The sequence below is a fragment of the Melospiza georgiana genome, chromosome 22, assembly GCF_028018845.1.
Source record: "Melospiza georgiana isolate bMelGeo1 chromosome 22, bMelGeo1.pri, whole genome shotgun sequence".
In the NCBI taxonomy this organism is placed as follows: Eukaryota; Metazoa; Chordata; class Aves; order Passeriformes; family Passerellidae; genus Melospiza; species Melospiza georgiana.
The window spans coordinates 6,459,613-6,483,084 of NC_080451.1; the positions used below are offsets into that span (position 1 = coordinate 6,459,613).

Sequence of the window (23,472 nt, forward strand, 5' to 3'; positions counted from 1 at the left end):
ATGTGTAAGAGAAGGAGGAGCATCCAGCAGTGGGAGTATTGATCAGGATGCTGTTGGCTGGGGGTGCTGTAGTTCAGGTTGGTCATGGGGGCAGTAACACAAGCAGTGGGATGTGAGTCTTTGCAATCCAGGTTTCCCTTGCTCTCTGGAAGGCAGCAGCAGTCAGCACTGCTCTGATGAAGGACAGGCTGACTCCCAGTTTCCCTGTTACACACTAGATCCCGTGCCTTACCAGGACAATCAAGCAGGACCTCACAAAAGTGGCACTGCTTTCTCCTGCAGGATCCCTGGAGCTGGCCATGACCCACCCTGAATTCTACTGGTATGTGGACGAGGGCCTGTCTGCTGAGAACAAGAAGAGCTCCCTGCTGAGGAGCGAGATCCTCTTTGGGGCCCCGCTGCCCAACTACTACTCAGTGGAGGATCGCTGGGAGGAGCAGCGCCGCAAGTTCCAGAACTTTGTCATCACCTATGTGGCCATGCTGGCCAAGCAGTCCACGAGGTGAGGAGGGGTGGGTAGGGCAGGTGGGAGTGCACAAGAGCAGGGAAGGGCACAGGGTGGAACAGACCTTTCTGCTATTGTGTTTGCAAGGTTCCCAGACGATGGAAGGAATGATGCATCTGACTCTATCTTCTTAGAAGGCTAATTTATTATTCTATTCTATTCTATTCTATTCTATTCTATTCTATTCTATTCTATTCTATTCTATTCTATTCTATTCTATTCTATTCTATTCTATTCTATTCTGCTGTTATAGTAGTCTCTTCAAGCTAGGTCTAATAAGCTTTTGGAGCTCTATAACACGCCCAAGATAGCTCAGCTACCCTTGGAGGCGTAAAATCAGCAGGACGGCTTCTGTTGCAGTGTTAGAAACAAAAAGGTTTAATAAAAGGCAAAATAACAAACAGAGAAAAACCAAGCCAGGTACCAGAGGTTCTTGTTCCTGGTAAAACACCTTACTAAAGTGATTTGTTACTTTTTTTAGTAAATTGCTCAGGCAGGACTTTTTGGCTTCTGTTTAATTGGCTAGCCTTAAGTTTGAGGTGAAGTCCCTTAGACTTATGAAGTAGCTTTTTCACTTAATTGAGAAGAGAAATTTTTGGGCTTTTTTTCTTTTTGAAGAGACAAAAGATGGTTTTGTCACTCTGTCAACAAGAGGCAAACTCCTATACTAAACTATACTAAAGAATACAGAAGGGATACTTACAGAAGGCTAAAAAGATAATAATGAAAACTTGTGACTCTTTCCAGAGCCTCAACACAGCTTGACCCTGATTGGCCAAAGAGTGAAAACAATTCACATGGAACCAATGAAACAATCACCTGTTGGATAAACAATGTCCAAATACATTCCACATGAGCAAAACACAGGAGAAGCAAATCATATAATTATTGTTTTCTTTTTTCTCTAATGCTTCTCAGCTTCCCAGAAGCAAAATCCTGGGCAAGGGGATTTCTCAGAGAATATGACAATGACAGCTCTGCCTTAAAGTTCACACCAGGGCAGAAGTGCCTATTCTATTCTATTCTATTCTATTCTATTCTATTCTATTCTATTCTATTCTATTCTATTCTATTCTATTCTATTCTATTCTATTCTATTCTATTCTATTCTCTGATAGCCACGTTCCATTTGGCTTCACTGGGAAGGCACCAGGTACAGAAGGTTTGACATGCTAGCTTGGACTACTGGTCAGATGTGAACAGTGGCCATGGCATAATGTTCCAGATGAAAAAGCATCTCCACAGAAACTGGGCTCAGCCACAGAGCTGTGAATGATGGTGGGGAGTAAATGGCAGAAAATTACTCATATGCTCCCTTTTACTGCCACTTCCACATGCAGAGACACCAACAGAGACAATGAAAAGGGGACAAAGTTTGAATCTACTCCCTGTCTTTCCACTGAGTCCTTGTCTGGCACAGGATCTTTTTGCTTCTGTCTTACAAATCCAGTTCCACTAGCTCAAACAGAGCTGTCTTCCTGCTCTGAATTTGGCCACTGCTGGTCTGATGCAGGGGATGAAAGTCTTCACTCAAGGCTGCTCAACCTGCGGATCCAATTCTGCTTTTTGTACAGACAGCTTGGGAAGGGAGTTTCAAGGCAGGATAAGTTTCAGGAAGTGCAGGCTTTTTTCTCTGCCAGGTCTTGGTTGAACAGAGCTTTGCTCAGTGCTTGTGAGATATAGAGATGATAAAACAGAGCTAAAAGGGCTAAAAGGGCATTCTAGTACTCAGGCAGCTGACAGAAGTCTGTGTGTCCCAGTCTCTGTGCCTTCTTAGACTCCAGCTTTCTGCTGCCCTGAGACTTGGTGCTTCCCAGAATGAAGGGATGCTGATCTTCACAAGCAGGTTGGAGTGCAGGCACCCACAGAGCATTCTCAGCAATGGGCTGGGAAAGCAGACTGTGATTCTGACAAGCCAAAAAAGGAATTGAGGCCAAGGCTCAGTTCCAAAGCTCAGATCCCTGATAGCTTCCTATGGTGCAGCACTATTGTAGTCCTGGTTAAATTATGTTGGCTTATTTTTGCTCTGAGCCTGCTTCCAGAGGCAGAACCTGGTAAATCATATAATTTCTGATTAATCTCTCCCTCTGCCTGCATCCACAGTGCTAATATAATAAGCAGTGATTAGGATTCCAGATGGAATTGGCTTTAAAGGCTCCAGGAACTGTCTATTAGTGCCTGAGACCCACCATGCAGTGGAGGAATATTAAAAATATTAGACCTGCTCTTTATTTTTCTCCTTCCCTGTACGAATTTCACCTCCAGCAGCAACTTTGTTCAACCTGCTCTCACTGCTCCGTTTTCTCAGAGAACTGCCAGGTTATTAGAGCAGTGACCTCCTTTGGCTCTGGAGGAGATGCTGTGCTTTGAACCACCTGGCTCTGCTCCTTTTGTGCTCAGCTATTCCTCTTCTTTCGCATCTCCCCACCCCAGCAAAGTCCAGGTGCTGTACGGAGGGACGGATTTGTTTGACTACGAAGTGAGGAGGACTTTCAACAATGACATGTTGCTGGCCTTCATCAGCAGTAGCTGCATAGCTGTCCTGGTCTACATCCTCACCTCCTGCTCAGGTACGCTGGGCTCACAGCTGCCCTGTTCTAACACAAATCCAAATGTGCCAAATGTCTCTGTGTCAAGGCTGAGGAGAGACTCTGATGCCCTGGCACCAGTGTGGCTGTGTGGCACTGCAGCATGCAGAAGGGCAAGTCTGATTCTCCAGAGCAGACACTTATGGGCAGGGTGAGTGTGACCGTGTTCACAGGGGTCTTTGTATGAGGGAAGAGATGAGGATTTGACTCCATATTTCAGAAGGCTTGATTTATTATTTTACGATATATATTACATTAAAACTATACTAAAAGAATAGAAGGAAAGGTTCTTAGAAGGCTGGCTAAGCTAAGAATAGAAAGGAATGAATGATAACAAAGGCTTGTGGCTCGGACACTGTGTCCAAGCCAGCTGACTGTGATTGGCCATTAATTAGAAACAACCACATGAGACCAATCCCAGATGCACCTGTTGCATTCCACAGCAGCAGATAACCATTGTTTACATTTTGTTCCTGAGGCCTCTCAGCTTCTCAGGAAGAAAAAATCCCAAGGAAAGGATTTTCATGAAAAGATGTCTGCGACAGGTGAGGGAAAGACTCACAGGAGATCAGGAATAAGATGCAAATGCCTGTCTTGGTAACACTGGCATCAATTTGATGTAATTTTTTGCATGAGCCTTGTGGGAAGGAGGCTGCAAGCAGTACTCCCTGAACTGTTCTCTATCACAAACACACTATGGGAACCACTATCCCAACAGGGCAGATGGGAGGTGTTTGTTCTGCTAGGGGTGGCCAGAGATATTATTTTTTTTCTGTGTTTCTTTTCTGCTGCAGTGTTTCTGTCATTCTTTGGCATTGCCAGCATTGGCCTGAGCTGCCTGGTGGCTCTGTTCCTGTACCACGTCGTGTTTGGGATCCAGTATCTGGGTATCCTCAATGGTGTGGCTGCCTTTGTCATCGTGGGGATTGGTAAGCTCATCTTTACCCAAAGCCTGTGCTTCACCTGCCTTGCCCTGCCTTCTGTCTGCAGGAGAGAAGGTGATGGTGGCAAATCCAGATTGAATTTTCAGGCCCTTTTTCTGTTACCTATAAATTTAATATTTGCAGTTCAAATATCAAGGGATGTGGAAAACGCCAATCACTTGGTTTTGAAATTTTAAAAGTTTAATAGTAATAAAATGGTTATAAAAATAGTAATACAATTAGAGCAATAACAATTTGGACAATTTGAATTTGGACAATATGAGACAATAAAAAGAAAGAGTTATGAACAGTCCAGGTACCTTTTTCTGGGCAGCAAGAGCCTGAAAAAGGACACACATTAACAGAGGATTAACTCTTAAAAGCAACAGGCTGTTGCATATTCATACACCTCATCCATGATGCATAAATTCCATTCAAACACAGGATTCTGGCTGGGCAGTGGCAACTTCTTCCTCTGAATCCTAACAGTGCCTTCGAGGTGGGAAGAAGTTCATTTCTCCTGATAATGGAGCAACAATGACATGACATAAATTCTTTTTCTCTGAAAGATTCAGGTGTCCTGTGGCTGCTGTCTCACTGCGAGTCCTTTCTTTAGAAAAAAGTATCTTACATAGCATAGTTTCTATTTTAACATTTTTTTATGACCTAAAACTATATTTAACACACTACTTAAGAGAATTAATCCAGCATTACTTTCTAACACAACACATACAACACTCACTTTAATATTTGCAAAAAGCCAATCATAAAACACATGCATTTTTCACGAGGGGGGGGAAATCAGATATTTTTAGCCGGTGTCACCTCTGTGAGCAGAGTACCAGTATCCCTGCTGTCTTTTTTCCAGGAGTTGATGATGTCTTTGTTTTCATCAACACCTACCGCCAAGCCACGCACCTCAAGGACCTGCGGCTGCGCATGATCCACACTGTGCAGACAGCAGGGAAAGCCACCTTCTTCACCTCCCTGACCACAGCTGCAGCATATGCTGCCAACATCTTCTCTCAGGTACCCTGCGCCTTTGGAATTTGGGGTTTCAATGTCTGCCAAAGGGCCTGATTGATCAGGAGCCTGCCAGCACCATCTGTCCTCTCCTTCGGCGCAGTGAGAGCTGCTTCTCACAGGGCTGTCTCTTACTTGCTGTAAGGTAGTGGGTTATCCAAGGAAATGTTTCTGTGCTGGTCTGTAGCTGGACAAGGCATATCTGACCATAACAGAATTCTAATTTGGTTCGCCTGGTTCATTCTAGAAAAGAATTAAAACAAGTCCCTGGGTGAGCAGTCATTGGTTAGATTTGAACTCAAAGAGATCTGTCGAAACAGGTCAACCCCCGTGGCAGGGAAGAATGATGAGGAGGACTCCATCTTATCAGAAGGCTAATTAATTACTTTATTATACTATATTATTCTATATTATACTATATTGTTCTGTATTATATTACCTTACATCTAAACTGAATCTGCCATGCACTCCACTGCACAGAATCTCGTCAGCGACAGTCCCGACACAGACACACACCTGGCCCTGATAGGCCAAGGAAACAAAACACCATCACTTTGGGTAAACAATCCCCATATTGCATCCTACTTTTGCACAAACACAGGCACAGCATATGATAAGAATTGTTTTTCCTTTCTCTGAGGTTCAGAGAATGTGAAACCCAGAAATATTCTTGGGAAGAATTGTGCCTTGCTTTTCTCTGTGAAGAGAAATGTGGTGACAGAGATCTCATCCAATCATGTTCCTTCTAGAATGCAGACATACCACTGGTCAAGGAGCTGGGGTGGTGTTCAGACCCAGACCCATCAGTTGTCTAACCCTGGGGGTTTTAAACCCCCTATATAAGGAGGCTTCCATAGTAAACCATTACTGTTGTCACATGCATCTCAGAGAGTTTGTGTTGTCTCTGTCTCCAGCCAACAACCCCATGGGCCACGGATCAAACAGGCTCTGTTTCAGTGCTTTACCTAGCAGGTTTGCTGACTTTCATGGCTGAGATCACCGTGTGTTATTCTCAGGTTCCTCCAGATATCTCTTCCTTGCCCCAGCTGATCCCTGTTGCTGGTGGTGGAGACAGGAATGTGATGTACACACATTGCAAAGTTCATGTGGCAACAGCCAACCTTTGTTGAAGCACACCCTCTTTTATAGGGGCTTTGAATTTCCTGTGCTTAGAGAGAGGATTGGACAAAGGTCTTTACTCTGGCCAGCTAACTGGCCAATGATATGGGTGCATTCCTGATTCAAAGGGATTGCCTGGTGTCCCCTTGTTTAAACTTAAATTTAGCCTATCAGTATTGTGTCCAGGGGCTTGTATACTTCAATTCCCTAACAAGCTAAGCTGGTCAAGTAAGTGTCTGTCATGGCCAAATTATTTGTGCAGCTATAGATAGACAAGCTGTAGCCTTCACAGATCCCAATCCTGTGTTCTCTCTCTTCGTGTAGATCCCAGCTGTGCATGACTTTGGACTCTTCATGTCCCTGATTGTGTCCTGCTGCTGGGTAGCTGTGCTCTTCACCATGCCAGCTGCTCTTGGAATATGGACCCTCTATGTGTCCCCACTAGAGAGCTCCTGCCAAGCCAGGTGAGCCCTGGAGCCTGTGGGTGGGAAGTTGTGGAATTTGCAGGCAAAAGGAGGTTTTGCAAATTCCTTCCCTGTCATCTCAGTTTATCCTCATTCCCCTCAGGCAGCTTGGCTTTGGCTCTGACAGAAGGGAAATTTAAGTTCTGCCATTCCAGATCCGAGCAAAATGGAAGGGTCAAGTCCCAGTCTCATTCTGTCTCAGTCAGTTCTCTTGGTTGAATGCCATGGAGTGAGTATTGGACCATTTGTTTCCTCTGAGCACTTAATGACAGCTAAACCTTCAAGAGGTGGGGATGCAAGGCAGACAGGTCCCCACTGCTCCTGCCTGTGAGCAGGATGTGGAAATTTGTGTTGGAAACTCAGCACATTTCCTTTTCCCCTGCTCTTCAGCACTGCAGGTGACCTGGAATGATTTTATTCATTAGCAGGGAGATGAACTGCTGAAAGTGCCATCTCTCAGCACCCAATGTCCACAGCTCAGCCCTGCTCTGTGTAGGCAGCCCAGCCCCTGCCCTCTCAGCACTTGCAATGGAATTTGCTCCTGGCAGCTCCTGTTGTCTTTCCAAACAATTGGAGCAGGCTGTTCCTGTGCTCCTTTGCCACTGAAGGAGCCCGCTGGTAACTCCTCACAGGGTATGTGGCTTTAAACTCTTGCCTTTGTCTCCTTTCCTGCTTCAATCCAGCTGCAGTCAGAAGTGCACCAAAAAGAGTGCCTTGCACCTGGCTGAAGATCTCTTCATTGCCTCAGCAGCCCCCTCCAGAGCAGGCAGAGAGACCCTTCCCTACCTGGATGATGACATCCCGCTGCTCAGCGTGGAGGAGGAGCCTGGTAAGTGTTTTCTGCTGTTTGTGCCTTTGGGGGGATCACCCTGCCCTCTTCATCCTGCAGCTCTCCCTGCCCCTGACACTGGTTCTTGCTTCAGTTTTCTGAATTGTAAGCTGGAGATGGTGTCATCATGGGAAGCTGTAGGAGTCAGGACTCAATATTCTTTGTGAGTTTGCTTTGAGATCTTCAGTGGGTGTCAATGCATGCTTTCTTAACTAGTTTGCTAATTCTCTTGAGTCCACTGTGGTCTGATTTCTGTCTGAATTCACTGATTGTGACATGGAAGTAGCCATGAAACATCGAATCCATAACACCAGGACAGCTCACCGTGGAGTAAAGTTTTCCCCTCTTCCCTGCCATTTGGAGCGCTGTATTTGGGAAGCAGGAGAAAGAGCACTGTTGTTCTTCAGCCCCCTAGAGCAGCTCCTTCATCATGGTATGGAGAGGGCAGTGACTTGCCTGAGATCACGTAAGCAATCTGGGAAAAAAAAACCCCCAGAAATTCCCTATCTGTTGTTAGCAGGAGATAATCCTTCCAGCCCAAGAAAAAGGTGCTTACAGGGTCGTGCTCTCTTGTACTTGGCTTTTAAAACTCGCTGGAAAATCTTCCATACAGCCTATAAGAATCACTACGTTACCACACTGTGTTACATTTTAAACCCTAAAAACTCCTCTTTGGGCCCCTTCTGCCAAGCTGTAGGGTCTGCTCTGACCCTTGGGCCTGTCTGCAAGCAGAGGGTGTTGTTCCATTAAAAGGGGATCACCTTCAGCCAGCCACACCATTGTTTTCCAGTTGTTCAGTAACTAAAGGATCTCAAAGCTTGCTTTCATTTCAATCTCACTTATAGTTTCCATATTCTCAAAATCTTTTGCCAGGCAATCATATTTATAAGGCTTTCCTGTTCCATCTTCCCCAACACACAGCAAGTGCCCTCTTCTCACACATAGAGAAGGGGGCATTTCCCTTGGCATCCCTGAACTAAGAGAATCAGGAGGAGCCAGGCTGCACTCAGGAAGAGATCAGCTGTGTGTAATTAGCAGGAAGAATATTTAGTGGGACAGGGACAAATTCTGCTTGGCCCAAGAAGCTTGCAGTGTCTTTGTGACCTTATGGACAGTCTTTTTGTAGTTTGGTAGAGCAGGGAATAGCCTGAAGCATAGATTTGGACTGAGATATGGATTTCCATCTGTAGATGTTGCATGGCAGTGACTTGGCAAAGATGCTTCTTAAAACATCCTGGAGTGACTGCCTCTGCTGGGGTCTTACTCCATCTTTTTAGCTTGACTGAGTTGTACAGCACTTTGCACAAGATTTGATAAAGGAGAGCAGAGAGCTCTGGGAGACACTCATGACACTGAGACTGCTTTTGATTTCTCTCTATTCTAGTCTCCCTGGAAATGGGGGATGTCCCCTTGGTGTCTGTGATGCCAGAAAATCTGCAGCTCTCTGCAGAGAAGAGCAGCCAGGGTCACTTGATAACTCATCTGCAGGAGCTGCTGGAGCACTGGGTGCTGTGGTCTGCAGTGAAGAGCAGATGGGTGATTGTGGGTAAGCAAGGAGGAGAGTTGAATCTGCATGGATTTTAGAGGGTTTGGCATTTCAATCAGTCTCCAAGCCTTGATTATTAGTCACAAGAGTTGGGAAAAGGGGCGTGGTAAATGTCTTCTAACACAGTGGGAGAGTGCTCCCTGAACAGTCAGTCCATAAGGGGGCTCATCTACAATGTTCAAATATCTGATTGGACATTGGATGGACCCCGTGGAAAGGAGGTGCACGTTGGGAATGGGATGGTTGAGTTGCCTGTAGGAGTGGAGTATTTAGAAAAATATTTCCTGCTTTAGCCATGAATTGCATGAGTGTTTCTTCTGGAGCAATCCCTTCACAGACCATGAAAACTGACTATTTTAACTCATAAGTGCTGCTGTCATCACTTTCTTCTCACTCAGATCCCAAGTGGCAATTCCTGATGGAATTTTTTCCAGGCATGGGGCTTATTACAAGAAAGCCCAGCGTGCTTTAGTGGCTGTTCTTTTCACAGCTGAAAATACCATCTTTTGTTGCCTCTACCACATTGCTGCTCTCTGAGCATGTCTCAAGTGCACGTAGGGTCCCGTGCTTACCCAGATTTCCCCCTGCAGGGCTCTTTCTCCTGGTCTTGCTGCTGTCCATATTCTTTGCCAGCCGCCTCCAGCCAGCCAGCCGTGCTCCAGTCCTGTTCCGGCCAGACACCAACATCCAGGTGCTGCTGGATCTGAAATACAACCTGAGTGCTGAGGGGATCTCCTGCATCACCTGCTCAGGTGAGAGCACTGCTTCCCAAACCACGGTGGGTGCAGTCCAGCCTGGCCCAAACCCTGGGCTGCAGGAGCTGAAATGTGAGGCAGGTACCTACAATGTTCAAATACCTTATTGGGTGGACCCTGTGGAAAGGAGGCACACATTGGGAATAGGATGGTTGAGTTGCCTGTAGGAGTGGAGTATTTAGATATATTTAGATTAGTATTTAGATATTAGATATTAGATAGATTTAGATATTAGATTAGTATTTAGATATAAATATAAAGTGTTTCCTGCTTTAGCCATGAACTGCCTGAATATTTCTTCTGGAGCAATCCCTTCACAGACCATGAAAACTGACTGATTTTTACTCATAAGTGCTGGTCTCATGTTGTGACCATGTTCACAGGGGTCTTCAGGGGAGGGAAGAGATGAGAATGTTGACTCTATGTTTAGAAGGCTTGATTTATTATTTTATGATATACATTACATTAAAACTATACTAAAAAGAATAGAAGGAAAAGTTTCATCTCAGAAGGCTAGCTAAGCTAAGAATGGAAAGGAATTAATAATAAAGATTTGTGTCTCTGACAGAGAGTCCAAGCTAACTGGACTGTGAGTGGCCATTAATTGTAAACATCCAAGATGGGCCAGTCACAGATGCACCTGTTGCATTCCACAGCAGCAGATAACCATTGTTTACACTTTGTTCCTGAGGTCTCTCAGCTTCTCAGCAGGAAAAATCCTAATGAAAGGATTTTCATGAAAAGATGTCTGTGACATCATGTCAGTGCCCAGCCCGGAGACTGTGGCACTGCGTTGCCTGCTCAGGGTTTGGTACTCGGCAGCTGAGTCTGTGGTGTGCACAGCCCTGGTACCTCTTTTCTCATGCCATTCACTCCTTCCTCCCTGACTAACCTTGTGGGACAGGTTTGTTTCAGGAAAAGCCCCACAGTTTGCAGAACAACATCCGAACTTCCTTGGAAAAAAAGAAGAGGGGCTCGGGTTCACCTTGGGGAAGCAAAGGCAGCATGAGTGATGCAGGGCAGCAAGGTGAGTGGAGCATGGTGACTCTGGCCACATTTGCAGCCAGGGCCCAAGGATCCACTGGGGTACAAACTAAACCACATGCTCTCTGATGGGGAATAATTCTCTCCAGAGCCTGCCCCACTGAGCCCTAGGTTGGTGCTGGATGGATGGTGTGACCGTGTTCACAGGGGTCTGAGGATGAGGGAAGAGAAGAGGATCTGACTCCATGTTTCAGAAGGCTTGATTTATTATTTTATGATCTATATTATGTTAAAACTATACTAAAAGAATAGAAGAAAGGATTTCATCAGAAGGCTGGCTAAGAATAGAAAAAGAAGGAATGATAACAAAGGCTTGTGGCTCAGACAAAGTCTGAGCCAGCTGACTGTGATTGGCCATTAATTAGAAATAACTCTATGAAACCAATCACAGATGCACCTGTTGCATTCCACAGCAGCAGATAACCTTGTTTACATTTTGTTCCTGAGGCCTGTCAGCTTCTCAGGAGGAAAAACCCTAAGGAAAGGATTTTTCTGAAAAGATGTCTGTGACAGTATGGGGCATCTTTAGAATCCCCCTTTCCCTGAACACCTACTGCTCTCTAGGACATGGTCCTATAACCCAGGTGGTAGTATCATCTAGTGTCATATCCCTCTGATCTGAGAACAGGGCTAGGAGCTCCAAGCTTTACATCCCAGTCCTGTTCACAACCTTGTTGGCAGGTCACGAGGAGAGTAAATTCAGTTTGCAGGGGATTTTGAGGATAAAAGAGTTATTGGGCCAGCTCCCAAGATGACATGAATCAATAAGCCATCAGGAATTACTGCAGCTCAGGATGTATTTGTGGTAGCCTTTGAAAGATGCACTGTGCTGGGAGAAGGCAGAGGCTGAGCAGACAGCAAACCGTAAGATCCCTCCTTTGCTCTGGCTGCAGGATTTGCTGGTTTAGAAGTAACACCAAACCTCATGCTCTCTGTTTTCCTCAGAGCTGCAGGGGACTGTGTATATCTCCAAGTCCAGGAGCAAGGGAAGACCAGCTATCTACAGATTCTCACTCAACGCCAGCGTCCCTGCGCCCTGGCAGATGGTGTCACCAGGAGATGGGGAGGTGCCTTCATTCCAGGTAAGTCACTCCAGGATGCTGCACCCCTCTAGCAAGAGGGCAGCACTCAGCAGGTGAGCACAAGAGCCTCCTCCTGTCTCTCCATGGGGTCCTGTGTAGCTTTGGGTGACACTTTCAGAGCACTGCAGTAGGGTAGTTCACACACAGGGCATCATGCTTGGCATCATCCAAGATGATGCCTTGGAGTGCCACAAGACTTCACCTGTTGCTGTTGAGAGGTGACTGTCAGTGATGGGAGCAAAACTGTGGGTGTCTCTAGGGCAGATGTCCCTGAGCCTGGGCAGAGCAGCCACCATTTAGCCTTGGTGTTTATACCATTTATACCATTTATACCACTGGGAATGGGGGTATTAAGGGGACTGTCACACACTGGCCATCGTTGGGAAGGGGCAGGCTTGGGGACTGACTGTGCCTGCCTGCACTGCTCATTCTGTGTGGCTGTGCCAGTGCTCAGGGAGGAAGGGAGAGTGTGATGCTAATGTGCAAGAGGCTGCAACCCTGTGGAGTTAAGTGTCTGTTTTCATTAATCCATTGCTTAGGTGTATAGAGTGCCTTTCGGTAACTTCACCAGGAAGCTGACAGCTTGTGTGTCCACAGTAGGGCTGCTTAAGCAGATGAGCCCCAGGAAGTGGATGATGACCACCTTGTCCTGTGACACCAAGAGGGGCTGGAAGTTCGATTTCAGTTTCTACGTGGCCTCCAAGGAGCAGCAGCGAACACGGTAACCTTCCAAAAACCCTTCTGGACAAGGCAACAGAAACAGCACAGCTGAGAGGCTCATCTAAGCTGCCTGATGCTACTCCTGCCCTCAGTCAGTGACATCCATGGCTCTAGAATTTGCTTTGCTGCATTTATGCCCCATCTCTGCAGTCACTTTGCAGGCCCATAGCATCATTAACATGATGCTTGAGATCATTAACAAAAGGCTTGAGAGACTGTGAGTGAGCTTCTCTGAGTGGCAAAAAGATGTTGCTGATGTGGTTCTTGCCCTTACCCACCTGAACTCTTTGGCTGAATGGGCAGCACAGAATATACAGTGGTTAGGGATACAAGTCTGCAGATTCCCATTGCTTCTGTCCCTGAGAATGTCTGCTGCCATGCAATACTTCGGATGCTTCATCTTCTCTCCCTCTGTTCCCCCATAACAAACTCTCTTTGCTGCACAGGAAACTGTATTTTGCCCAGTCCCACAAGCCCCCTTACCACGGCCGAGTGTGTGTGGCACCTCCAGGCTGTCTGCTCAGCTCCAGCCCAGATGGACCCACCAAAGGCATCCTCTATGTCCCCAGTGAAAAAGGTGAGCTGGTGAGGCCCTGCTCAAACATGCCAAGATCCAGAGAATCAGACCTTTTCTTGCCTTCTAATATAACTGTCATGGTTTGAGGCTGGCGCAATCCCAGTCCCCCCATGAAAATATATTCTCCCCAGTGTCTGCTGTGAGATGTGACCAGAAATAGAGCAAAGCAGGCTCCAGTTAGGAATAAAGAAAAAACTTTATTAACTTACAGTATGAATAAAAAAAGGAACACACAGAACTCAGAATGAAAACCTTCCAAAAACATTCCTCCTTCTCCCAGTTTCCAGCACAACACAGTGAGACAAAACTTTGGATTCTCAATCAAGTTACCACCCCTCAGACAATCTACTCTCAGTTCATCACCACCCTGCAGATAATCAACACTTCCTTATCAAACCAGGACGCTAACTGTAGTTAGTGCTCTTGGGTGATAGAGTGACAAAACTCTTCTGTCTCCTTAAAGGAAAGAAGTCTAAAAGTTTCTCTCTTTGATTAAATGATGAGACACCTCATAGGACTCAGGAAACTTCACCTCAGACTTAGGATAGCTAATTAGGCAGAAGCTAAAAAGTCTGGCTTGGGCAATAACTAGAAAAAGGAGTAAACAAAGAAACTATTGGATTTTGTAAAGTGTTTTACCGCAAGCAAGAAGATCTGGCACCTGGCTGTTGCAGTGTGATGTCGGTATTTGATTCCAATACCTGGCTCAGTTTTTCTGTTTGTTATTTTGCCTTTTATTAAAACTTTTTTGTTTCCAACACTGCAGCAGAAGCCATCCTGCTGATTATTGTGCCTCCAAAGGTAGCTGAGCTATCTTAGTGTGTTATAGACCTCCTGCAGCTCATTAGACCTAGCTCGAAGAAGTTACTATAACAACTAACCAACCTTTACTCTCTGTTTGACTACAGCTCCCAAAGCAAAGCTGTCAGCCACATCTGGATTTAACCCCTGCATGAACACAGGCTGTGGGAAGCCAGCAGTGAGGCCACTGGTGGACACTGGAGCCATGGTGTTTGTGGTGTTTGGGATCAGAGGCGTGAACCGCACCAGGCGCCAGGACAACCACGTCCTCGGAGACATGGTACTCGTGGTGGTGTGCTTGTGTGCCCCAAAATACATGAAGGGAGGAATGATGAACCTGACTCCATGTTCTCAGAAGGCTGATTTATTATTTTATGATACTATGTTATATTAAAGAATAGAGAAAGGATACTTACGCAATGCTAAAAGGATAATAATGAAAATTCGTGACTCTTTCCAGAGGTCCAACACAGCTTGGCCCTGGTTGGCCAATGAATAAAAACAACTCACAGCAGAATGCAATGAAACAATCACCTGTGGGTAAACAATCGCCAAACACATTCCACATGTGAGCACAACACAGGAGAAGCAAATGAGATAAGAATTGTTTCCCTTTTTTCTGAGGCTTCCCTTCGCCCAGGATTTTTCTCCTGGGAAGCTGAGATTTTTTCAGAGAATGTGAACACCACACTCATGTTCTGGCCATGCTGGTTGGGGCTGGCAAGTGAGGGGCAGGCTCTCTGGATGGTGTTTAGTTAATACCCACAGCCCCCAGGGTGGTCCAGCAGTCTGGACAGATGGAAGGGCAGGGGTTGTAGCATTGGGATGAGCCAGTACAGTTCTGTTTTAGCAAATTGACAGAATAATGGAGATCAGGAAGTTCTTATTGAAAAAACACTTCAGACTTTTCAGAAAATCCTTCTGAGTGCAATATATAGCCTTCTAATTTTGAGTCTAAACCTGGCTTTCTTGAGGATTTTCGAAACAAACCCATCTTGAGCGCGGTATAAAATCTCACTACACATTCAAGACTGAGGGAACTGGTATTTTTCTATAATATATATCTCGTTATGAAGTATTAACAAAAAATAAAAATCAGTTACTAGGGAAAGCCACTAAATGTGACAGCTTATCTGTGAGATCTCATACCTTGACACATGACAGTCATTCCCTAGAAAAATTACGCTTAGCTTGGCTGCTGCACTTCAGCTTTCTGCTGTTCTTCCTGCTCTGTGGTTTGGGGGTGCTGTGCAGAACCAGCCTTTTCCTGTTCCCTCTGCAGGGGCAGTGAGAAATGCAGGCAGGAAGCTGCAGTGCCAGTTGCTGTGTGCATGTCTCACGTCTGGTGCTCTTGTCATTGTGTCTCCTTGTGAAAGGGCAGTGTTATCTACGATGACAGCTTTGACCTCTTCAAAGAGATTGGCAACCTGTGCCGCCTCTGCAAAGCCATTGCCAGCAACTCTGAGCTGGTGAAGCCCGGAGGGGCTCAGTGCCTGCCCTCGGGTAGGTTAGACAACTCCTCTGCAGCCCTGCCTGTGCTTGCTTGGGGTCCTCAGCAGCAGACAGAAAGGGTGACTGCTTCTTGCTGTCTCCTTTTCTTCCCAAGGCAGCTTGACCCTTCTAGAACGTGTCATTGGTTGTGCTTTTTGGGACAGAAAGAAGGAAAGAGAGGTGGTCTCTTTAATGCCAAAGACACTGGGTTTATTCTTTGGGATTTAATCCAGAAAAATAAGAAAAGAATTGCATTTGTTCTTTCTAGTTCTTTCTAGTCATAGTCTCCTTTTCTTCCCAAGGCAGCTTGACCCTTCTAGAACGTGTCATTGGTTGTGCTTTTTGGGACAGAAATAAAGAAGGATGGTCTCTTTAATGCCAAGGACACTGGGTATATTTTTGGGGAGTTAATCCAGAAAGATAACAACAGAATTGCATTTATTCTTTCTAGTCATGGGTGTTGTTTGAGATACAATCTTTTTACTCAGTAAATATCCTCTCAGTAGCTCCTGAGTAGCAATGATCTCACACCTGATCTCATTGCAGTGAGGTTACTCACTGTCCCTGTGGCTTGGCACACCTGACCAGTGACCAGTGACCATCTCTCCCAACTTCAGAGGTCACAAGCTCGTGGAGCTGAGCCTGGGAACTGTATATTGGCTTCAGGTTAAAAGCCAGCTTCATGCCTGGAGCAAATCCCTGCCAGGCCAGGCAGACAGCCCCTCAGCACCTGCTCTTTGTGCTGCTTCCTGACAGCTGGGGACAAACAGCAGTGGCACTGTCCTGTCCCATGCTGGTGACAGTTCCTTTCAAGCTACAGCAGCTGGGAGCTGTGATGCTGAGACCTCAAGGGTTTTGGCAAACCACAGTGTCAAGGGGAAGCAGCTGTGCACAAATGGGTCCTGTGATTCTCTTGGGGCTCTAATTTTGGGTTGTTGGTTGGGGTTTTTTTTCATCTCTTTGCTCCAATGTGCTTCCTTTCCCCGTTCTGCCCTCCAGCTCTTGCTCTTTCTCTCTCTCCAGGTTACAGCATCTCCTCCTTTCTGCAGATGTTGCACCCAGAGTGCAAGAATATCCCTGAGCCCAACCTGCTGCCAGGGCAGCTCTCTCATGGGGCAGTGGGGGTGAAGGATGGCAAGGTGCAGTGGATCTCCATGGCCTTTGAGTCGGTGAGCACGTGGGAACATTGTCATTCTGCTGACAGCTTCATCTTGTGACTTCTGGGGCTTTAGCTCTGCTCCTTCTGCACTGGCCACTTCCATTTGCAGACATCATTTTGTGTTTGTTAGCATTTGTTGCAGACAGATGCCTGCACTCACTCACAGGTTGGTAGAAGTGGCTGCTCACACCACAATTAGCTCAGGCAAAAAGCTGGTGGCAGATTTGCCCAAATGCCACTGCCATTCCTGCCTGATGCTGCCACTTGAGCTGGCTGTTCTGCCCTTCCCCTTGCCACGCATTATATTAAAGAATACTATAGTAAAGAATATAGAAGAGATACTTACAGAATGCTGAAAAGACAATAATGAAAACTTGTGACTCTTTCCAGAGTCCCCACACAGCCTGCCCAAAGAGCAGGCCATGAGTGATGTGTTTATCTTGTTACAGACAACCTACAAGGGGAAATCATCCTTCCAGACATATGCTGACTATCTGAAGTGGGAGACATTCCTGCAGCAGCAGCTCCAGCTCTTCCCAGAGGGCTCTGCCCTCCGGCACGGCTTCCAGACCTGTGAGCACTGGAAGCAGATTTTCATGGAGATTATAGGCAAGTGACTGCCGTGTTTCTGTCCCTGGGGAACCCATGCTCTCTGACACATCCTCACAGCACACTCCATCCCATAGGGTGGGCATGGGTTATATCTGCACTCCTTTGCCATTGCTGGGCAAACTCCTAAAGCCTGAATGTGTGTTGTCAAAATTAGGCAAAGCCCAAGGAAATGGGTTAGGGAAGGGACTCAGCCCTGCTGATTCAAAATCCAAGCACTCTCAGAGTCTCTGTGGTCAGGATGACCCCGAGATGTGCCAGAGAGTCTCTTTTCCCAGTCCAGCAGCTGAAAAAGGAGTCAGGATTCTTCTGTTCTGGTTTTCAAGATTGTTTATTTTTTGCTTATCTATTCCATTCTTTCTCTGACCTGCTGAGATCTGTCTGGCAGGTTGGTTTGTAGCACACTGACCACACTTGGGGTGCTGTTGGCTTTTTATACTAAGAACTACGTGTCCTTTATTTACAATAATTTTCCAATACCTATCCCCTATGTTAGACAGTCTGTCTCTGCTCTAAACCAATCCAAAAGTGCCACCATCACAGCAGAAGAGGGAGGACAAGAACAAGAAGGAGAAGGAGATGACACACCCAGATTCCTCCATCTTGCCTCCTGAACCCCCATTCTATAAACCCCAAAATTCTACATTTTCACCTGGTGATAAATTCACTATCATTCTATTCAAACTCTTGTGGCTTGTAACTCCTTACACAAAGTTGGTAATTGTTTCCATAGGTTAAAATGGAAGGCACAGGGGTCTTGGGCTCCGTGCCAAGGTCTCTGAGCCCCCTGCCAGGGGCTTGAGCCATCCAGGGCAGCCAGAGGGATGTCCTGGGTTCTGACAAATCACCTTCTTTCCACTTTCATTCTCCCCCTCCTGTCTTCCCCAGTGTGAGTCCCTGCCTGCCTTGTTGCCAGCAGGAGCATGGTGCCTTTGCCATGGCAGCTGTCACCTTCCAGGATTCATATCAGCTGGCTGTTTCCTTCCAGGAGTGCAGAGTGCCCTCTATGGCCTTGTCCTCTCGCTGGTCATCTGTGTGGCTGCTGTGGCAGTGTTCACCACACACATCCTCCTCCTGCTGCCAGTGCTGCTCAGCATCCTAGGTAAAAACAGCAATTCCAAGGTGTCGGGCTTTGTTGGGAAGGATGAAAGTTTGACAAGAAAGTCTCACAGATATGTGTGCTTGGCAGAAGGATTTTTGAATGTAGAATCTGAGAATGAAATAGAGATAGAAGCAAGTTTTTATATAGAAGAAAAGAATTGCTGAGCCATTCTTACTGGATAACCAAGGAAGCAAAGGGTGTGTTAGTTAGAAGGGGTTTTTATGACTTAGAACAAAGGATAAACCCACCCCAAACAAGGAGATGTTTTTACCAAGCAGAAAGATGGCACAGGCAAACAAGTCAGCAAATGTGGCAAGTAGAAAAAAGGTCTCAGAATTTTCCACTGCAAGAAAACTGAAAAACAACTTCTAGCTTAAACTGCAAAGTACTAACTTTTAGTGACTGGAGAACAGTGACATGAATATGGTAATTATAGTAGTTATGATGGGCTATAGATAATAGTTAAGGTATAGATTGGTTCTGCTGTATTAAGATGCTCAGCAAAGAAAAGTATATAATGCATTGTAACCAGAATTAAAGGGTCTCCAGGCCTGCCTGCAGCTGGAGCTGACAGCTGTGGGCACAGCTCTTGTCACCCATGACCCTGGGCTGCTGTAACCTCGTGGATACAATAAACTGCATTTTGGAGAGCCCCTGGAGTCCCACATCCCTCATTTCAGCTCTTACAAGGTTTTCACTTTTCCTGAAATGGATGGACTGTGGCAAAGGTGATTCTCTGGTGATTTGAAGTGAATTGCTTGTATTCTGTGTAAACCCTTTTGGCTTTCCAGGGGCCAGTCCTAGAGAACAGACTGGTTAAGTGAACAGAACAGAACAAACTCCCAACCTCATTGGGAAAGTAGATTTGTGTGTCTAATTCCCTGTGTGTTTTATCTACACAATAGATAGGACTCTCTGTCTGAGCCAGCTGACTGTGATTGGCCATTAATTAGAAACAACCACACGAGACCAATCACAGATGCACCTGTTGCATTCCACAGCCGCAGATAATCAATGTTTACATTTTGTTCCTGAGGCCTCTCAGCTTCTCAGGAGGGAAAACCCTAAGGAAAGGATTGTTCATAAAAGTTGTCTGTGACACCTGTACATTACCTAACATCACCTTTCTCCCACAGGGGTTGTGTGCCTGGTGGTGACCATCATGTACTGGTGTGGCTGGGAGATGGGAGCTGTGGAAGCCATCTCCCTCTCCATCCTCGTGGGCTCCTCTGTTGATTACTGTGTGCACCTGGTGGAGGGATACCTGCTGGCAGGGGAGAACCTGCCTCTGCAGCAGGCTGAGGTGAGCTCTGTTCCTCCTACAGCTTTGCATTCATTCTGCCTGTGCCTCCCTGGCACTCAGCTGTGATGCAGGACACATGACAGGCAAGGGTCAGAGTGCGATGTGCAGCTCTGGCCCCTCAGTTTGGGAAGGATGTTGAGATGCTTGAGCACATCCAGAGGAGGCAATGAGGCTGGTGAGGGGCTGGGAACACAAACTCTGTGTTTGAAGGAGCTGGGGGTGCTCAGCCTGGAGAAAAGGAGGCTCAGAGGAGACCTTATCACTCTCTACACCTTCCTGAAGGGAAGCTGCAGACAGGTGGGGTTGGTCTCTGACAGAACCAGAGGACACAGCCTCCAGCTACATCAGGGAAGGTACAGGTTGGATATTAGGAAAAAATATTTCGCTAAAAGAATAATAAAGTGCTGGAATGCTCTTCCCAGGGAGGTGGTAGAATCACCATCTATGGAAGTGTTTAAAAAAAGGCTGGACATGGCACTTGGTGCTGTAGTCTAATTGAAGTGTTAGGGCATAGGTTGGACTCGATGATCTAAGAGGTCTCTTCCAACCTCATTATTCTGTGATTCTGTGATTGTAACCCTATGGCTCTTTGCATAGCACTGCACTAAATGTCTGAGTACAGTCTGAGTACAGACTCAAGCAGCCTCTTTGTCCTGGACTGGCATTCTATCAGCTAAGCCACCTCTCCATGATCTTAGAGGTCCCTTCCAACCTCATTATTCTGTGATTCTGTGACTCTAACCCAGTGGCTCTTTGCATAGCACTGCACTAAATGTCCGAGCTGCACTCAAACAGCCTCTTTGTCCTGGACTGGGATTCTATCAGCCAAACCACCCTCTCAAACCATAATACATCAATGAACCAACCCCCTGTGCGTGTCACACTAATGCCGCTGTCCCTCCCCAGGACCCCACGGCGTGCCGGCAGTGGAGGACAATGGAAGCCGTGCGCCGCGTTGGGGTGGCCATCGTCTCCAGCGCCACCACCACGCTGATTGCCACCGTCCCGCTGTTCTTCTGCATCATTGCCCCCTTCGCCAAGTTTGGGAAGATCGTGGCCCTCAACACGGCGGTGTCCATCCTGTACACGCTGACTGTGAGCACGGCCCTGCTGAGCACCATGGCGCCCGGCACCTTCACGCGCAGCAGCACCTCCTGCCTCAAGGCTCTGCTGGCCGTGCTCCTGGCTGGCCTGCTGGCTCTCTGCCTCTGCCTTGCCCTGCTCAAGAGTGGCTTTAAGATCCCCCTCCCCAACGGGACAGCCCTCTAGACCCGGTGGGACAGCCCTGTATGACCCAATGGGACGGCCCTCTAGACGCCAGGCCGAGAGAGCCGCGTCGCTCCTTTTCGTTTTTTCTTTTCTTTTTAAAGAATATTTTTTGTAAGGAAAACAAAGAGGAAAAAAAAAAAAGAGTCCCCTTTTTCATGAAGTTTTTCAATTGCAGATGCGCTTTATTTTCTCATGAGTTTTGCTCGAAACTTGTATTTATTTTAGGTAGTGATGGATGGGTGATGAAAAGTGAGGGCTGCCCAGAGAATACCTCAGCCCGTGAAGAGGAGAGGAGGAGCTTTCCTCCTCTCAGTTTTCTTTCTGCTTTCTTTTTTTCTTTTCTTTTAATTTATTTTTATCAAACAGGGCTTTCTGGACCCACAAGGCTAAAATGGGAGAATTTGGGAAGGTCTTTCAAAAATCCTTCCCTCTGTCCTTCCCCTCCCTTGTCCAGAGTCAGAATTGCAAGGATGACTCTTGGGTGATGTCCTACTCCCACACCAAGCCTGTGCCTCCTTATCTGAGCCTCCAAAACCAGCAGTGAGCTGTTGGACAGGCCTGGGGACAACATTATCTGGATCCCTTTGCCAGGCCCTGTATCCATGCCAGACCAGCAGTGAACTTGCTGCACTTCTGAGCGTCACTTTGGGATCCAAACCAGAGCTGTTGGGTGGCACCACCTGCAGTGGCCCTGTTTTCAGGGTGGTGGGATACAAAGCATTCCCCTTCCTGCTGGGGAGACTTTGTGCTGGGATCTCATGTGTCTGCCAGCAGCCATCAGGAAGCAGATGGTGCCCTCAGCAGCCTGCTCTCCTCTCCCTCATCCCAGTAGTGAGGTCAAGGCATTTCAATGCCCAGTCCCGCCGTGTCACCTCACCAGTCACTGATCTGCTCTTCCTGGTGGGGAGAAAAGAGAGCCCTGGGTTCCCTGCAGAGCTCTTTGGTCACAGCAGTCAGCTCTTGGCTGAGGACAAGGCAGAGCCCATTCCTGGTGGTGTGCACAGCATCCTCTGTGACATCCTCCTCAGTGGAGACCCACGGGCACCAGAGCTGCAGCTGCTGTCTGCTCTGAGCAGATGGTTGGTATTAAACTGAAATGAAATCACAAACTGCTGCCATTAACAAGTGCATTTTAAGCATCACTGGTTCTCTCGTATTTTTAAAATTGAAATAGCTAAGTGTGCATTAATGCACAGCACATCTGATGCTTGGCAGGAGGGGAGGGTCAGGCCCACTGGGAGATGCATTACCCATTATTTACAAGGGTGCCTGCAGAATAATGTGGCCAGGAAGCAGCCTAACTCAATTTCTTTGCAGATTTCATGTCCTGGTGGCTTTGTGTTCTCTTTTTAAGATGAAACTTCCAGGAAGTCCAACCCCGTTGCCAGCCAGTTTGTGGGGCCTGCACTGCTGAGAGACTGAGCTGCTTCTCCTTGGCTCAGGGCATCCCTGCTTTGATCCCTGCCAGTCTTACACCTTCACATTGTCATCCCTGTGAAACTGGGTCAAATACTTGTTTCTAAAGTAGGTTCCCCAAGGTGTCCCCAAGCTGGAGAGAGGAGTTCTGATTGTTTCCAGTTGGACTCCAGAGTAATCCTGCTACAGGCAGTGAGGGTAGTGAGAATGTGAGTAGAGCAGAATGTGAGTGTCCTGGTTTCTCCTTGATATCCCGTGGAGCTTCTGAGTTACCCCTTTCTGCAAAGTGCGAAATGTTTTCTTGGCACCTACCTCTAATCTGCACCAGCTCCTTCATAATGAACCCTGTGCCCGTGAGTAAATGGTTCTGTCTTGTATTTGCTGGGAATGCCCCAACAAAGTCAGGAATGGTGCATCTGACTCCATGTTCTCAGAAGGCTAATTTACTATTTTATTATACTATATTATATTAAAGAATACTGTACTATACTATACTAAAGAATACAGAAAGGATACTTACAGAAGGCTAAAAGATAATAATGAAAACTCGTGACTCTTTCCAGAGTCCTGACATAGCTTGGCCCCAATTGGCCAATGAGTCAAAACAACTCACAGCAGAATCCAATGTAACAATCACCTGTGGGTAAACAATCTCCAAACACATTCCACATGTGAGCACAACACAGGAGAAGCAAATGAGATAAGAATTGTTTTCCTTTTCTCTGAGGCTTCTCACCTTCCCAGGAGAAAAATCCTGGGTAAAAGGAATTTTTCAGAGAATGTGAATGCCACAGTTCTGGAAATGATTTGTGGCTATCCTCAAGCTGTGCTGCTCTGATGGATGCTGTGAACAGTTTAGCCCCATCCTTGCTCTGTAAGCCATGCTGTTCCCTGTGTTTGTGATATCCATGGAGCCCCATGGAGCTGTGTGGCTGTGCAAGTGCTGCAGGGGGTGGCAAGGCGTCCCTAGCACTGTGGGCAAGGATTCTCTGGCTTGTAGCTTGACTTGAACTTTGCAAATACTTCAAACCTCTTTTGGGTGATTAAAGCTGATGGATGTTTCCAGGTCAGCAGACAACAGAGTGAGAGAGTGACTTCCCTTCGAGGAAGTTCCTCCTTCTATAAGTATTAAGAAACCTTTCAAGGC

The 23,472-nt window shown here is 46.7% G+C and overlaps 1 protein-coding gene across 1 annotated transcript in view; it reads left to right on the forward strand.

The window, feature by feature from the left end:
• DISP3 (dispatched RND transporter family member 3) overlaps positions 1–23,221 on the forward strand; it is a 42,411-nt gene extending 19,190 nt beyond the window's left edge. Inside the window, exons 3-21 of the mRNA XM_058039349.1 lie at positions 283–502; positions 2,939–3,075; positions 3,888–4,022; positions 4,885–5,045; positions 6,483–6,622; positions 7,306–7,451; positions 8,836–8,997; positions 9,588–9,749; positions 10,657–10,779; positions 11,742–11,878; positions 12,418–12,599; positions 13,045–13,175; positions 14,084–14,256; positions 15,353–15,479; positions 16,491–16,636; positions 17,076–17,235; positions 18,224–18,337; positions 19,474–19,640; positions 20,547–23,221. Coding sequence (XP_057895332.1) covers positions 283–502; positions 2,939–3,075; positions 3,888–4,022; positions 4,885–5,045; positions 6,483–6,622; positions 7,306–7,451; positions 8,836–8,997; positions 9,588–9,749; positions 10,657–10,779; positions 11,742–11,878; positions 12,418–12,599; positions 13,045–13,175; positions 14,084–14,256; positions 15,353–15,479; positions 16,491–16,636; positions 17,076–17,235; positions 18,224–18,337; positions 19,474–19,640; positions 20,547–20,909 — 3,086 coding nt within the window. The 3' untranslated portion in view covers positions 20,910–23,221. The remainder of the gene's footprint in view (positions 1–282; positions 503–2,938; positions 3,076–3,887; positions 4,023–4,884; positions 5,046–6,482; positions 6,623–7,305; positions 7,452–8,835; positions 8,998–9,587; positions 9,750–10,656; positions 10,780–11,741; positions 11,879–12,417; positions 12,600–13,044; positions 13,176–14,083; positions 14,257–15,352; positions 15,480–16,490; positions 16,637–17,075; positions 17,236–18,223; positions 18,338–19,473; positions 19,641–20,546) is intronic.
• The last annotated feature ends 251 nt before the right edge of the window (positions 23,222–23,472 follow it).